The 17,820-nt window shown below is 42.7% G+C and overlaps 3 protein-coding genes across 5 annotated transcripts in view; 1 reads left to right on the forward strand and 2 right to left on the reverse strand.

Moving 5' to 3' along the window:
* The window catches only part of Kuz (zinc-dependent metalloprotease kuz), a 115,663-nt gene extending 111,227 nt beyond the window's left edge, over nucleotides 1–4,436 (reverse strand). For 2 of the 3 annotated variants that reach the window (XM_071708832.1, XM_071708825.1), the window contains exon 1: nucleotides 2,992–4,436. In XM_071708832.1, coding sequence (XP_071564933.1) covers nucleotides 2,992–3,061 — 70 coding nt within the window. In that variant the 5' untranslated portion in view covers nucleotides 3,062–4,436. The remainder of the gene's footprint in view (nucleotides 1–2,991) is intronic. The other variant, XM_071708840.1, reaches the window with a different exon arrangement.
* Nucleotides 4,437–5,667: 1,231 nt separating this feature from the next.
* Nucleotides 5,668–7,795, forward strand: LOC139772656 (uncharacterized). Its single transcript, XM_071706507.1, has 2 exons — nucleotides 5,668–6,205; nucleotides 6,550–7,795. Exons 1-2 carry the CDS (start codon nucleotides 6,016–6,018, stop codon nucleotides 7,644–7,646), a joined length of 1,287 nt encoding a protein of 428 aa, XP_071562608.1. The 5' UTR covers nucleotides 5,668–6,015; the 3' UTR covers nucleotides 7,647–7,795.
* A 1,211-nt stretch (nucleotides 7,796–9,006) lies between these two features.
* On the reverse strand, nucleotides 9,007–14,724 carry LOC139772663 (uncharacterized). The gene is made up of 4 exons (XM_071706521.1): nucleotides 13,662–14,724; nucleotides 13,083–13,241; nucleotides 9,938–10,041; nucleotides 9,007–9,841 (listed from the first exon to the last, which is right to left on the reverse strand). Exons 1-4 carry the CDS (start codon nucleotides 14,065–14,067, stop codon nucleotides 9,545–9,547), a joined length of 966 nt encoding a protein of 321 aa, XP_071562622.1. The 5' UTR covers nucleotides 14,068–14,724; the 3' UTR covers nucleotides 9,007–9,544.
* Nucleotides 14,725–17,820: the final 3,096 nt, after the last annotated feature.

The raw sequence follows: 17,820 nt of genomic DNA on the forward strand, positions 1-17,820 counted from the left end.
CGATGAAAACGACGGACTCGCGTCTCTCGCGCGAAAAGCAGCAGGAAATCGGCGATAATTAAATTCGATAAAAAGGTACTCGGGAGCCCGCGCGACGACCAACGTCTCGCTTCTGTTTCCGGAAGAAATATCGCGTGTCACTATGATATATTTTACCGCGCATTCGGCATATAGGTTTATTACGATCCTCGAACTCCGTTCATGGCTTCGAACGAAACGCGAAGGAAGCGTATTCCCTCTTATTGTCGCGCGGCGGTCGTTTGCGCATAAAAAGCTGCTTGACACACGCGAAGACACCCGCGACACGTATGAGGGTCTATATAAATGCTGAATCCTCGGTGCACGCCAAGTCCTTCACGCGAGAGAACTCCGGCGCGGTTACCAAGTCCCGGGCATGCGTGATCCTTTGAAATACGACAGCCTCGTACATGCGAGATTCTTACACGCGCGAGGACTTCCGGATGATCGCTCGCCTGGGAACGCGTCGAAACTACGCAACGTGCGACAAAACGACTCGAGATTCGCGAGAGACGCCGTCGTACGCGAAATCGCGTATTAATCGCCGATGAATCTTAATCTCCCGCCCGTGCCGTTAACAGTTTTAACTGATCGCGAGGGATAAGCGCGGGATAAGGCTTCCATAAATTATATTCGCGAAATTGCCACGACTGTCGGGCCGTCCTCGCGCAGGAACCTCGTACACGGACAGGAAAACTTCACACTATTCTTCCCCATAACCGTATAAATAATACGATGACGTGCGCGCGGACGCACCGTGCGTATAACTATCGTCATCGTCCAGCGGCGCGCGGCGCGGCGGTGATCGTTGATTGCAACTTCCGCCGAGGGCCATTCACATCGCATCGCGGATCCGAAAGAGAAAGAGAGAACTTTCGCAATCCGTCTCGCTACGATTCGGCGCACGATTGCGCACGGATCTCCTTTGCAAAACTCGGATTATTCTCGCTGTTTCGCGGCGCGAGACCGTTCAGTCGCTGCGAAATTCTGCGTCGAGTCCTGGCGTAAAGGATTAATTTTCTATCGCTCGCTCTCGGGACGGAGAAGCGATAGAAGGAAACGGGACAAACAAACAAACACAGATGCTTCATCCTCTTTTCAGAGTAAACGCAGGATTCTGCGCGTGTTTCGCAATTTAAAATTAGTTTCTCAAAATTAGTTTAAAACTGTTCAGAAATATAAAACATGGTCTCTCGTATTTAACTGAACTGTTATTAAGGGCAACGCAATGGCGGATAAAAGTTTACATTAACTTTGGATGAAACGATGAGAGAGCTAAGCGTAAAAATTACGAGTTTTGAACGTTAAAATCGAACAATTAAATAACGCATAGCGATGTTCTACTAGACTGCAAAGGCCGTGAGAAACGTTGGAAAGTGATCTGATTACGACGGTGATTCATGCTTTTCGTCTGTGACTCACTTTAGGATCGCATTCAGCTGCGTTTCTTAACTCGCTCGAAATTCCGATGGAAACGACGATTCGTTGCATCACATTTCCTCCTAGCGTAACACGCAAAACGTTCAAAGGAAAGAATTATAACTGGCTGTTTGTATAACGGCCAGAGAATATATCGTCACGAAAAATGGAAAGTAAATAATCGTGTAATATCTGAGAAAACGCTTATTATCAATAACCGGCACGCACGCGATATTAATATTATTATACGGCGGGAAACATTTATTATCTCTCTACCGAAGAGTTTGAACAAGATAAAAAACGGTATTATATTGATTTTCAAAAACAAATGGAATGGATAAATTTGCACAACGTTATCATCGATTCGATACAACAATGGAGACCGAGTCGAGTTTTGAGTCGGTTATGTAAATACTGCGTACATGTAAATCCTATCATTCGAATATTTTTTTGTAATGTTCAGTTTTCAATAGCGTATATACTTTTCATGGCTTTTCGGATCTCCGTATTATTTGCATGATTTATCGTAGGGATCGCGTATTTCTAACATATTTATAGATCCTGAAAAATTCTTTGAAAACACGTTATATGATGAATAGTTAGCTACCATACGTTTTGAATAAGACGCGTTAATAAAAGAAAAATTTCAAAGCCCTTTACTCCGCTTTTAAACGCGCATCTTGCAGCTTCTTCGAGTCTGAAAAAAGGAGCTACACAATAAATTCTATTATAACGAGTCAAATTTTTCTTTTATTAACGCGTTTCATTCAAAATGTATGAAAACTATTCATCATATAACGCGTTTCCGAAAAAATTGGCAGGATCTATAAAAATGTTAGAAATATCGTACGATAAATCATGCAAACAATAGGAAGATCTGAAACTATTGAAAAGTAAATATTAAAAAAAAATATTAGCTAGACGATAGAACAGACATTTTACGATATTCGATTCGATTATTTCTCAGTCAATCCAATTGTATGTACTAACTCTGTGTGTGATCTGTATTTCTACGGACAATAAAATTCATTGCAAATTTATACGACGCGGACGCACGGGAGAGGCTCGCGGAATATCAGACAAAAGAATGGCGAACAGATGAGTGTTATACCAACAATGACGCTGGTCTCGCGCGAGTATATATTAAAAACTGGAGCTAAAGAACAATCGGACGCAACTCCGACATTTTTCTCCCAACGCTCGCTCGAAGAAGCCGAAATTCATCCGCAATCTCGCGACATATCGCGCGGCGTGAGTTATCTCGCTCGGGCGCGGGCGAGCGCGTGGAGACACGCGACAAGCGGGCTCCTTGTGAGAGGATGATGATTCACGAGAGACGCGCACGCACGCAGACGCACGCACGCAGACGCACGCACACGAACGCGCGCGAGCAGGTCGCTCGCGTCACACTCGCGTCTCGCGTCCTGCGCGACGCCTGAACGGCCTGAACGTGAGACGACGAACGTACGGGACGGACACGCATAGACCGGAATAGCGTAACCGGGAAAGCGTTTCGCTGTTTCGCTGGGTAGGAACTGGTATAAGAACACTCACCGCTCTCGATGTACGGGACCAGCAGCAGCAGCAGCAGGAAGAGAACGTATCCGCACGTGTCACTGATCATCGTAATACAATATTCCCCGCTGCAGTCGGGACACGCCGCGCTGGATACCCTGGCGGTCGGCCTCGCAGCAGCACCACCACCTCCACCTCCTCCTCCTCCTCCTCCTCCCCGCGCGCGGAGGACAAGAGAGCACAAACAAAACAGAAGCCCCGACGCGGCGCGGCGCGACGCGGCGCGGTCGTCAGCAACAGGGTTGACCGCGACGAGGGCGACGAGGATAGAACGACGCGTTCCGCACCACCTCTCTTTCTCTCTCTCGCACTAGTATGTTCTCCTTCTTGCTCTCTCTCTCTCTCTCTCTCTCTCTCTCTCTCTCTCTCTCTTTCTCCAGCAGCACTGCACACACCACCGACTCGTCTCACCACGACGACGACGAGGTACTCCGCGTTCCGCCTCGCTCGCTCGCGACGGCAATCTACGTGGGCGACGGACGGCGAGGACGCGCGCTGCTACAGCGGAGCGATCGGCTGCGCTCTCGACACGGCCACCGCCACGGCACGGACGAATATGAACGCGGCGCGCGTCTCCTTCTCTCTCTCTCTCTCTCTCGCTCGCTCGCTCTGTCGCTCTTCTTCCCTCGTTGTCGCTCGCTGCCGTCTCCTCCTCTCCCTCGCGTTCCACCTCTCCGCACGATCACTCTCTCTTTCTCTCTCGTTTCCGGAGCGCGGCCCGGAGGTCTACGCCATTATTTTCCCGTCGGGGATCGCGCCTCGCACGCGGATGATGACCGCACTCCGCACGACCCCGCAGCCCCGACCGTGTGTCGCGCCCGTCGCGACCGACCGACCGACCGACCGACGCAAACCGCGCGCACGATTTCGGATCGGTCCGCCCCGCGTCCGCCCCTCGTAGCCCGACTTCCGTGACTACCTTCACGCTCGTCGCTCAGCAACCGTCTCGGGGCAAGTCGGCACCTCTCTCCAGAACCTCCTCGCTTTCCCCACGGCCTCGCGGCGGCGTTCCCCGTTCCGCGCCGATAACAGAAGCCCGTGCTGCCCGTGCTGTCGCTCGCTCCGCTGAAACAGCTGACGAGGGGGGACTCCTGCTGCCGCGCTGGCCGCTTGCTTCTTCACTCACGGCGCGACAAAAACGACAACGGCCACTCGATATTTAACGGACGCATCGCAGCGGCAACAAAACACGCACACACGCTCGCGCTCACACTCACGGCTCACGGCTCACGGGCACTGAGGACTGGGCCGACTCCGCCGACTGGGGGAAGTCGTGCGCGCGCCAACAATCGCCACCGTCGCCACTGACACAGTCCTGCCACCTTCGGCCTCCCTGACCGCGCGACCAGCTGCGCTACGAGACCGGAGTACCGGAGACGACGTGCGTGCGCGATGCGAGCGAGCCGTCTCTGCTGACTGTCTCCGGGCGCCCGAGAAACGACGTCGCCAGAGGGCGACGGCTGCCGCGCGCTCCAACCGCCATCGCGCTCGCCGACGTGACGTCACGCGGCATTGACGCGCTCTCGCGCGAGTCCGCGCGTTCCTCGACCTGTTATCGCTTATCGCCAGCTCGAGAGCTCCCCGCGCGATCGGCGCAATGTTTATTTATACATATATATGTAAGCTGGAGTTTGGGAAGATGTAAAGAATCGATAAAGACGATCTAACGCGACGAGAGCAAATGTGAGTTTTTACGTACATTGACGTTTAAATGATAAAATTCTCTTCAACTTTGAATATGGCGAAATGCGTAGCTACATGTTAACTTCTGAAATTTCGGAGAATTTGGATTATATAATAAAATGCAACTTTTTTATACCTTTACAACGAAAAGAGTCTTGTCCGAAAGTTATAGAGATACCTCCTATAATTTTAGACAATAAATCTCTTCGGTCTTTTCAGCAATAATTTCAAGCAGCGAATAATTCATTTTCATACAATTTATATTTTTTAGAAATAAAATTAACTGAAATTTAAGAGATTTAATTTTGACAGAAATTTTCATAATTACGAGACACATATACCTTTATTCAAGGGCGGCAGTGTGGTCTAGTGGTAGAGCCCTAGACTCGTAATCTGAAGAACCCAGGTTCGAGTCCTGCTTACTGGAACATAGAATTTATTTTCCGAAAGTTGCGCCCTTTTTTTTTTTTTTACTTTTATTCACGGCTGAATTATTGCCAACAAAATTTTGTATCAATTTTAGGTTGAAACAATTTTAATTTAATATTTTTATTTCATATGCTTATTTTAAATCTTAGAGCCATTTTATCATACTTTGCATACAATAAGCTGTATGGCGTCATCAGGAACATTATCTACAAGCAATTAAGTTCTCATCTATACGAGCGATAAAGGAAATTCTCTTTCATTGTTGTAGGAAATGATACTTATATGATAGAGTGCTTAAAATATTTTTAAATAAAAGATGATAAAATATTTAATTAGCATAACAAATTTACGCGGTGTTTCTTCAATATACATATGTTAGAGAAATCTCTCTCTTCTCGCGGCAAAGTTCTTAGCAATGAACAAGTCGTTTTGTCGTTGACAGTTTTTAGTTAAACTCAAAAATTTCACTAATGAATCATACATTTCAATATGACGAAATACGATGAGACCGCGCGCCAATTTTACTTTTTACCAGTATAACAAGCAAAAATCCGATATACGGAATGAAATTATAGACGCTATCCGTTAGTATTATTCCGTTCGTTCATATATTTCATCCAAAAGTGTGCGATATATTAACCTTAATGAATATAACCTTTTCTAATTATGGCTTTAAAATTAAATTAATTTAATAAAGTCGAGTTAAAAGAGAGCTAATACAATTGCATATTTATCCACGTTATATCCTTTCTCTCTTCGAAGGCCCGACGATCCGAGGAAATAATTTATTAGATGGAAATTGCGAGAGCAGTAATTTATATACCAAAGCCATTTATTTCATTGCTAATCATTTAAATCCTTAACGAATGGAACCCAAAAAAATCCGCTTGGATGAAAATGCGTCCGACAGTGAATTCGGATGAATCCGTAAGTGCGGATCGATCCGTGCCCGTCGCTCGGTACCCCGATCATTCATCACGACGTCCTAAGGAACAAATATCTGCCTCGAAAAATGCACAAACGGAATACGAGGCGCATTTATCGCAAAATGCCGCGTATTCCTCAACGTATGGACCCAGCGGTAAGCAACGTACATTCAACTCTGAATCAACCTGAAAAATAACTCCATTTCCTCGGCGCGCTTCTATACTACATTTTCGTTTTCAATTTCTCCGTGCTGTACGGGTATCGTTTCTCTTTTCGTTGTTAAAACCGGAAATACATCCGAGTTTAATACATCAAAAGCGATACAATGGTATACCTACGCGATATACGCGTATCGGGACATGTGAAAACGAATGAACGGATCAGTTTAATTGGACAATTTAATTAACCCCCAAGGATTCCTCGATATAATTGTCATTTCCGCGCGCATTAATATATGTTTATCGGATTAGGATGTTAATCCTTAGACTGAATTTGCAGCGATGCCGTTAGATCAGCCAATCGCGTCTCCTGTCAGCGATATAGAGGAAGGTCAGCGAGATGTAACGAGAAATCCTGAGAAAACGGAGCAAAAACATATCGGTACTGATACGCGCGATATCGATTCGTCGCGATACCGATCGAAATCCTGCGTTAATCTACGTCTATGGTGCCTGAGATTGTGCCGCGCGAAGAAAAGATGTTCCGACCGTGTTTTGAGGAAGCCGGCAAAACGAGTTCTCGAGCGAATAAAGGCACGAAGTAAGGAGTGCGGGAAGCCCGACGATACGGTGGCGGTCGCCGGTGTATCAACTATGCCGCATCGAGAATCGATAAGCTATCGAGATGCCCCGAAGAAATCTAGGAGAGGTCGTAAACAAGACGAGGAGGCGGTGGAGGTCGTCTCCGATAGGGACGTCTCCGAGGAGCCCAGGGAGGAAAGAAAGGAGAGGAGGAAACGGGAGAGAGAGGAGAGGAAAAGGGAGGCGAAGGAGGAAGAGAGGCGGCAGAGGAGAGAGAGGCGTAAACGCGAGGAACATGTTCCGCGGCATCCCGTGGACGCGCGTCCGATGGACGCGCACGACGATGACCTCGGCGTCGAGGATCGGCGTCCGGTCCCGGTGAAACCGCCATCGATCGCGGACTTCGCGAAGAGCTGCTGTTACTTGTGCGCCCAGAACACGTTGGCGATCGCGGCCGCGACCGCGGCCGTCTCCAGACCGGAGCAGTCCGACAAGTGCGTCCAAGTTTCGGCTCATAAATTTCACGCGGAGACGTCCCCCCCGACGCTCGATAAGAGCTGCAGCCCGATGCTGCTGGTGCTGCGCACCGTGCAGTCGTCCGTCAAAGTGAGGACGCGGGAGACCAGCACATTGTGCCCCCCCGGCACGAGCGCGGTCGCGGTCGCGGTGGCGGTGCCGCGCGCGAAAAAGCGCAAGAAGTTCGCCGTGTTTCCGGGGTTGACGCGGACGAAGTGCCCGGCGGGACGGCACGCCGCCTGCGAGACTGATAAGTCGACCGCCAGGCGCGACGATAATGCGGAAAAACGCGAGCCGAGGAACAACGAGGGGTGTTGCGGGGGGGAGAGAAACGTCTGACAACGCCGCGAATTTTACCCGAACTTTTACCCGGATTAATTAACGTTTGATTACTCGGCGGAAAGAATAATTATATGCATCGTGAACCATTAACTTTCAATTATATATAACTTCATCTTAACGCTTAAGCGTTTCGGCTCACGGCTACGTCAAAGCTTGTAATTACTCCTGCATTTTTTCCATCAGACTTTGTTCCTTTGCGCTCGTGCAAGATTTAAGGCAAAAGAAACTTGTAGTGTATTATCTTCGTCAAGGAGGAAGAAGGCTTTCGCGATAGAATATAATTTATTGACGCAGAAGGAAAAGTACTTATTCGCAGACGCTCTCTCTCTCTCTCTCTCTCTCTCTCTCTCTCTCTCTCTCTCTCTCTCTCTCTCTCTCTCTCTCTCTCTCTCTCTCTTTTCTCGATACTATTTTACTGTTTCTTTTTTTGTTCCTTGTACGTTTGATAATTCAGAATACGCCTCTCTCATTTTTAAGCTACATTGCCGCGGCTCTTGCATAAACTTTACATAGAGATGCGCGACCCTAACTCGAGTGTATATATTTGAATTGCACGTTGCATACGAATCGCTTCGATAACACATGTAATGCTGCGGTTTCGCCCGTATCTCTTCGTCGATAAATTATACCCTATGCCGCGTAAGCTTTGTTCCATTTACGCGCGTGTAACCGGAAGACGTTAAATTATGTATAACAGTTCGAATCAGACTCTTACGTACACATCATTATTTCATTGAGCGCAAAATCTTCTTATCCTTCTTGCATCCTTTGTGCATTCTCCGCCGCGCAATTTGATGGGCGATAAGAAGTTTCTTTTATATCTCGCTCTTTATTAAAAATGGTAAAGTGCAGTTTTTTTTCCTGGCGCACCTTATAAGCCCTTCAATTAAACCGCTTCTTTGTGCCTCGTTTCATAAGTTCTCCGAGGACATCAAGCACGGCTTTTCTTGACGGCCGCTCGGAAAGGAGAAAGCGCGCGAGACGTCGCATCCGCGTCGGGGCGCTCCGTCCGTATAAACGGCATCTCCATATCGTTTCCATATTATTTTCATGTGTTCCCTACACTGTATTTCCGTACGGCCAGTGTTGTGTCGCTTTCGCGTCACTTGCACATGACTGCCGCTCGGATGGAATCTTGTCTCGCCGGAACCGTGTAAAGTCGCAGTGAATTTAGAGCTCGTCTGTCTTTCACACGTTTTCTCTCGTATGCATTACATAAATCCGTAATATTTTATATAAAGATTGACCTGAATAACATATAGTACATAATGTGAAGTCACTGCCCCGTATATCTTCTACGTGAATATCATCGGAATGCAATCTCGTTCGATCACTGAAAAGAAACGTTACGAGTAAATTCAGTCGTCTATTTTTTATACGATCCCCGTAGGTGTTACATAAATATAAATCTACAATTATCGCATTTTATGTACAACAGAAATAATTGGTCTAGAAAATTAATTGATAATTTGAAGAAATCGTCCATGCGACTGTTTCTTGAATATAATCTTACTTCGCTGCCGCTAGAAAGTGTCATGAATCAATTCACAGCATATCTATTTAGCATGAGACTTTTACACGAAACATTTGTAACGTAATTATATAATTAAATTTTATATACAACACAGTCTCAATAATATCGAGAGATTTCAAAGACGCATCATAATTGAAAGAAGTCGCTTTGCAATTCGCGCACTTTTACGGAATAGATTCTTATTATATCAATGGTATTTAAATTTATATAGAATAAAAATATCCGTAGATAATGTGAAAAAAAAGAAAAAAGAGAAAGGGGGAAGCAACCCCGAGGACTTCGCAATGGCCAACGGAAGGTCTTATTGCACTTCGCGGTCGCCCGGCCGACGATCGACCAAGTAGTTCGAGTCTGCACTGCGTCAGACCGTATCCGAAGACGATACGGCGGGTCGGGTCGGCAAGCTAGAATTCGCGTCGTCCGACAAAGGGGCACCGAACATCAAAGGCGCCGCGTAGTACGGAAGAAGGGGATACTGGGTGGTCGGAAAGTACGTCGGTGGAAACAGTCCCTGCCTCTGCGCGATCTTCAGCCTGGACGTGAGCTGCTTCTTCCACTTCGTGCGGCGATTCTGGAACCAAGTCTTGATCTGCACCTCGGTGAGATTCAAGCACTTGGACAGCTCCATCCGCTTGCTCACGCTAAGATACTTGTCGATCTACGATGAAACCAAAAATATAAAAGAAAAAAATTATAACGTTATCGTACAAAGGGTTGGTTGTACGAACAATATGGGAAACTTTGCAAATCGTACCTTGAACTCGGCCTCAAGTCTTTCCAGTTGTTTTGCACTGTAAGCTTGACGTGGTTTCCGATCGATACCCGGTTTTCTCGACCTCCTGCCACTCGGTTTGGGTGCTGCAAAAATAATCAGTCCTCACCGCATCGCACTAACAATTATTGGCTGTCGCGTGAACGGCAATGTTAACTATCCAGTTAACTACTCGACACAAAGCGTTAATTACATTGCATGTATGTTATAATTTCGCATTTGACACTAAATGTAATATATACATAAAATTATAACATAGATGTAATGTAACTGACGCTCTCTGTGTCGACTGAGTACATTAGTGATCAATTACGTGAGAGCCCCTTGAGTCGTCTGACAGTTTCTGACGCTGATGGCATTTTCGGAGATTTATCGTCGCGATAATCAAAATTTAATATTCTAATCACGCGTCTTAATTGCACGGCTAACTTCGCCAGCTCGGGCTCAATTATCACCTTACGATTTCGAAGCACCACCCGTCGAGTCCTGTCTAGGATCACCGAACATATCCGAGACGTGTAGTACTGTTTGCGGAATGTGTGACATCCTACAGTCAACACCATCGAGGCAAAGCGGTAACGAGCTGTGCAAACAGTTTATGACGGAGAACGTTTGGATGCGATTATCATCCTAGTGCAAAGAAGTACTACACATTTCCTTTGAAAAGCAGATATGAGACATTATAACGTAATTAGATGCGCTAAAATAATAGGGGAATTGTTAATCGCATTGGCAAATATCCGCGAATAATTCGTGCTAGAATGCAAACAACGAAGCGCGATGCAACATTTTAGAGTAACAACAACAGCTGTTTTGGTGCTGCTATATATACTGAACTAAGCAGAGATACATGATATTTCCCTATTTTATTTTCAAATTTAAAACTATATTACAAGAATATTATTTAATCCTTCAAAATAATGTAAAAATATCGTTCAAAGAAAAGTCTAACTAATTATATTATTCGTTTTAGAATAATTGTTTTGATTGAATCGTGCAATTTTATCATTTTTTTTATCTCCATGTTGTTCACTCTTATAATTTATATATGTACATATATAAGAAAATATATGTGATTAATTAAATAATGTTAATTAATATAGAAACGCTGCACCGTAAATATGAGGACATTATAAAATTGTTCATAAATTGTACATAATGCAGTAATTTTTTTTTCTCTATAACAATTGTTCGAATCCTGAAAAGTAGCACGGACTCGCGTGACGGGATACTTCCAAGATAATGTTTTCACATAGAAATAGAAACTTTTTTTGCTCTTTCCTCACCGATGTTTAATCACCGGTTAGCCGGGCGGCCCTTACACGACAAGTCAACAAATAGATGTCGTGTATTTGTACAAGACCTTTGCGTTTTTACAGGACACCCTTCCAGTGTGTCTACGACTATGGAGAACAGTTAGATTTTTATTACGCAGAACAGTTGTTAACAGTTAGAATGTGACATCTTATACTCTACGCAAAAAAAATATGTTTTGCATAATTTCAGATAAATTACGTTAACGTTTAATGAAAAAATTCGGATATCCTTCGCAGCACGTTTCAAAAATATCTCAATGTTTTTTAACCGTAGTTAAATTACGTTTCGGAGTTCTTTTCCAATTCAGAGAAAGGATCTAATTGTATTTTATACGTATCTGAAGTATACCGATTCATTTAATTCATAACGTTACGTTAACTATTATGCAAATTCTTGCAACAGGTTTTAGAGATTTTTAATGTTTCAATCACACACATACCTACACATACACGTATAATTTATTTTGTCAATAGGAAACTTTTGATATTGCTATGTATACGTGCAAATAATATTCAAGAAGCATTTTATTTCTTTAGTTAATAGCGTAATACATTTGTATAATGTACATTTTTTTAGCAACAGAAGACACGTGTAACATATATGATACTATTATTAAACACGATAAATTTAATTGAATTCAATTCGTAAAATTTTAAAAGTCGCTTTATCGCATGGAATAGATCAAAATATATGAGATAATAAATTCGATTATAAATATGATAGATACAATCACAGAGATGATCGCGTTCTTAGAAATTGAAAGACTGCTGTGGTGACCGCGGAAAGGAGAATACGCACGGTGACGAAGAAGAAGAACCGGCGGGACTAAGATTTACGAGTGTACAGAGACATTTAACACCTTCGTGGAAGATAGTTAGACCAACGGTGCTGATAAATGGGCTCCTAACAGTATGGCGGATAGTAGCCGGAAAGGGGGGAAACAAGGCAATGGCGGATTTTAATCTTATCTCAAAATCGCGAAATACTTGGGATTTCAACTAATAAGAATTGTCGTATAACGTGGCAATTCTTCTGCAGTTTTATATAGATTTAACAAACTTATGTGGCCAATCTGCAATGTTCGCGGGTAATAGTCGTTAAAAAAATCGTAAATAAATCAATATTCAAAAGAATGATAGGAAAAAATAAAGTTTTCAATAAAATACTAAAATACTAAAATTTTACATAGCATTGTATTAGAAAAAATACAATATAATATTACGACATATGATTAAATGTGCGATTATTACGCGGCCAAGCGTTTAATATTTCGCCAGTAACATCCCCCAAAAACAGGGGGATGCAACAACTGGGCCACTGATGTGTGCCTCGCGTGTCGAAAAGCTGTTATCGTAGGCGCCTCGTATAATATCCAATATTCGTTGAGGCCGAGAAAGAGGGTGCCCATCTTACACCTTTCCCGGCATTGTGCGCGAAAATAGAATTACGGTGGTAAGTTATTACGATAATAATTAGAGTCCTTTGTCGTCACGATTCCCTGACAGCGTTAGTGCCTCAGACACGAAGAAAAAGATTTCTAGCACCGTGAAAATTTTCCTTAGACCCCTATGTATCTATAGCGTACTCATCGTACATTTTTGTAATTACCCGATAGCATTGAATACTTTCAAAAAATCGGGCAATTCAAAGGCAGATTTGATACAATAGGTTTTATATTTTCCAACATACTGAATTTTTCTAAAGATAAATTTTACTGGATTTAAAAGCTCTTTGAAAGAAACTTATGAAGAATAGATCTGATATACTTTTGCGGGTAATACTGAATTTGATTCTAAAGGTTTCAGCTTACCTTGTAAACCAAACAGCTGTCCAGGCTTTGTTTGAGCAAACCAGCTACTGTACAGTAATGAGGCTGATGCGAGTGATGTTGCAGAATATGCCGAGGAATCGGGTAGCGCACCTTCGGAGTATGGCAATCCCGCATGAGTATACAAACTCCCTTCTATATCTGTTAAATCGTATGCATTAAATTGTATAATATTTATTAAATCGTAAATTTTTTTATCGTGAAAATTTGAAGCCTGCTTGTACATCTATTAGATTGTAATAGTCTCTTTATTATCAATATTTTTAAACAATATATGATATAATTTACATCTATGTAATTATTTCGTCCATGAATGCACGGGAATCTATTTTATATTATGTTTTGTTATATTCCTTTAATTTTAAAACTTTAGAGCTTTAAAAACTCTAGCTTTAACTCTAACTTAAACTCTATAATAGAACTTATTTAGAAACATTGAATATTCTCTATTAATATTATAATTATCTTATTTTCTCTTAGCTTGTATTATTTTTTATACAAATGCATATTTTTTTTATGATAGTCTAGTTTTCTGGACATGTTTATGACGTTTTACATTACCAGTACGTGTGGCTGGTATCGCTGTCGGCTTGACGAAATGACCCTCTATCCTGTCCTCCGTCTCGTCCTGATCTTCCTCCTTATCGCCGGAATTGTTTATTCTTGAGATTTCTCTCTTCTCATTTCTCCCGAGGATGCTGTCGATAGTGAAAGCACTAGACGCCGCGATCGGGGATGAATTTCTTCTCTCGGTCTGTTGTTTCTGATATTCCCTGTAACCCTCGCAGCTCGAATCGGATGTATACTCGATAGACTCTCGATTGGCGGTCGGTGACATGCAGCCTCTCTCGATGTTGTTTGAAAAGGCTTCGTTCTCACTCGGCAGCGATCGCGTCCGACGAAGATCGTAAATGGCATCGTTCATTTTCTCGCGATTTTGATAGAGTTCCATCTTGTAAAAAATCATCGATCTCGGCTACGGTCGACAATTTTGATCTTACTCGGACAACGGCACATACGTTCCAATAATAATTTAAATTCGCGCACTTTACAATTTGATGACGACTGACGTATTCCAAAGGCCTTCTCACATTTTTCTCTTCTTTAAATTTCACAGTTATTAACGTAAATTATTTGGATTAGTTTAGAGCTCGATTACAATTTGTCCGTATCATTATTTCATATTTTTTAATCGACAGAATATTTTGTACCGCAAAGAATATCCGCGAGTCAACTGTGAGCGGCTTAACACGCGTTTCTTCCTTGATCGATCACACCTGATCTCGTACTAATCTCCCTTCGAACCGACCGAAAGCAAGTACTTCCGAAAGTATGACAAGTGGCACGTGTCTGTGGTCCAGAGAAGGACCTCCCAGCATCCCCACCAGCTTCCTACAGGAAGGTCATCCCGTAAGGTTGGAAGAATATCTCGCACCTCGGAAAACCCCCCACTTACCCGATATCTCCGATCGGAGTAGGGATCGCGGGATCGCGGCGGTTTATAGCTGAGATTTCCTACTTTAGAACTAATAGCTTTCAAATCCCATTGTATTATTCGCGAAATGTTGCCGTTTTCTTTGTACATTGTACATAAAATGATCCACAAAATTCAGCAGTACGATTTAACATAGCTATATAGTATATATCTTTATCAACGAATATATGTATAAGTACGTTAAAAATTAAATAAACATAAAAATAGATCTCTAGGATTTAAAACTTCTTAGACTTCGCGGATTTACATTAATCATGTGATGATCCCAGTTATCAATGGTCTTCATTAAAATTATACATGTAACAAGAACTTGTATATTTTTTATTACTTTTGCCACTGTGAATATGTATCTTATTTATACGATATTATATACAACAAAATTGTTACTTCTTCAATGCAATTTATTTCAGATATTTTATTATCTATCAAGAATATCGTGTTTCCTATCGATACTATCGATACAGCATAATTTTGTAAATTCATACAAAATGCGGATGGATCTCCTATATTTCTATTTTATCGAGGCATTCACGCGTTTTATGGTTCTTTCCCAAAAAAGTGCTTGAGCTCGACGATTCGGCTTGCGCACTAGCGAATTTTGCCACAGCGAAAAAGGGCTCATCTGGGATCAAAAGGTGGATTCCCGATTGGTCCCAAACGCGCAGGATGCTCGCGCAGCAACCGCCTTCTTTGACCCCTCTATCTCGAAACTTTATGCCGGTAAAACGATGGTCGCTTCTCTCTTTCCCGTTCGCGCTTTAGCAATGGATAAACGCTTCTGCCACGTGAAGAACATCATGAAAAAGTACCGCAAAACACTTCTTCACGCGTTTAGCGAACTACGCGCAGTGGTTCTCACTAGTCGTCAGAAATGTCACATTTCTTCGTTATATCCGGGACAATTGTGTCTTATGAATATAATTTCGCAATTTATTAGTGGCGATATACAACAAATCACTGATTACAATGCAAATTTGCGTGTGCAAAAATCTGAATTGATCTGACAATATACTTATATGTGAAAGATTTATCATTTAATCTATGAAAGAAGATAAATTTTTTGATAACAATTGGAAGATGAATATAAAGTATTTTTGAAATATAATCAAATAGAAATAAAAACGATAGTTTCCACATTGCATTATTTCGCACGATCCGAGGATTTCAACTTCCGTCGCTGATGATAGCCCTTATCGAACCATATCGTGCTATTTCTGTTTACGGGCATGGTGCGGCGGCCATTTTCGCGAATGGCGCGTCCATTAGTCTCCGGGCTACCCGTGCCAATCTCAATGTTCATCCTTGCGCGCCGTAAATCCACTCGGCTCCACGCTTCCGCGGCTAAAAGGACCAATGGCGATTGTGAGCCCTTTCTACCGCGCGGCTCCTCGTCATCGATCCTCTCCCCGATCCACGTCTGAGTTATTTCGTCTTTGTGGAAGAGCGTATATCATTCTTTTCATGTACATTAGACACCTCAGCACGCAGTGTCGTGTTCTGAAAACGCAGTCATTATTAATCTTTCAATATTTCCCGCTTAGATTTGGATAACATAACTATTACATTGAAAAAATAAATAACTTTTTGATTTCACAATATAAATGATATAATAGTTTATATTAATGTGCTAAACTATGGCTGCAAATTAACTATGCTCGGAAGAATCACTTCCTATTTTATGTAAAGCAGAAAATTTGATTTAAATAAAAAGCGATATGCATCTTTAAAATTATGCAAAGTAAGATATATTTAGAATAAGATAACATAGAGAAAAAAGATACGTAATTAGTCCAAAATTTTGTTTTTAAATATCTCTTGGATATTAAGTATCCATCAAAGACGAGATTCCTATCTTGTTACGGCTGGCGAGCTGGTTATTTCTACTTACAATTAAACGTGAATTTACGTTCATTTGTCTCGCGTTGCACACGCTTTTTGCATGCTGATTATACACGGGGTTGAACATTTTACACGTACTTGCGACCGCGACAAATATTGAATCTTAAATACATGAAGTGAAATGCGCTTAAGGCGCGTCTTAGGTGCGAAGAGAGGAAGTAACGACATGGTCAACGCGCACGTTAATTTACGACTGCGGACATTACTTCCTGGAAACTAGCGTGGACGCGTAAACGTACGTCCCAAACCTGTCATAATAGCTACGTGCTTTCCTAAAAATTATTTAAGCGTTACAATTAAAATTTTATTAAAATTTACGTGATATAGCACAGAATGAAAATTAATGGCATCTTATTTAATCACGACAGCTCTCGTCCGAAGCACGTTTGAAGCGTCAGCATGTATTTGGATAATGTACGATTATTTGCGGTTTATTTGCTTTATATGCCATCCATGACGGCGTCCACCCGTAAATGTTTCGAATAAACGATCCATTTGCTCGCTGCGAAGTTTACTCTCACGTTTGATGCACGCTGCGCCACGTAATTGAAACGATCAATCAAACACCTGAGAAAAGGAGGGTGAGCTCACGCGTGCACAAACCGCACCGCAGGTCGCGTTCACGCAAAAAGGGGAAGTGCGAACACCTCGACTGTAAGCAATTAAGAGCCGCATCCTCCGTGTCCCGCTGAAAATATTTCGTAACATGCATCGTGTACCTCAAAAATAATATTAAACTTGAAAGGAAGGATATTATAAATATCTCAATATCCCAATCTATTCGTTAAACTCTTTCTCGTTTCTCCTTCTACATACTGTTAATTATAATTGAGGAAAACGTTTTAACTATTATATATTTTAATTTTAACAAAACAACAAATAATCAAAAAATAAGCTAGATATAATTTTTCGTATATTTTTGTCTGATATACCGGTAGTTCTGCGACTACGACACCATTAATAATCGCGTGAGAAACGTTTATTTCAGTCGGTAGGACGAGACGCGAGAGACGCGAGGATTCTTTCGAAACTGCGCGATTAATTTTCAGTAAGCTCGGCGTATAACTGGCCGCTTTTGGTGTGTGTACAGATATAGCCACTCTCGCGAGATATTAGACAGGTGAGCGCGTTCCCAGGGGAACAAAGGCCCCATTACCCTGTCTTACCACCTCGACCCGGACGGACGTTCCCGACAGACCCTCCGCTCTTGAAACATTCATAAGAGCGTTGTAAGTGGTTTTTAATAAACGTATTTAATCATGAGTGTCGGATTACGGATTAAATCGGGAGGGCGCTGTCACCAATCGGGAGGATTAGTCATGAATC

This window comes from Temnothorax nylanderi, unplaced genomic scaffold, assembly GCF_030848795.1.
Source record: "Temnothorax nylanderi isolate EJ_2023f unplaced genomic scaffold, tnyl_v1.0 TNYL_tig0004_pilon, whole genome shotgun sequence".
In the NCBI taxonomy this organism is placed as follows: domain Eukaryota; kingdom Metazoa; phylum Arthropoda; class Insecta; order Hymenoptera; family Formicidae; genus Temnothorax; species Temnothorax nylanderi.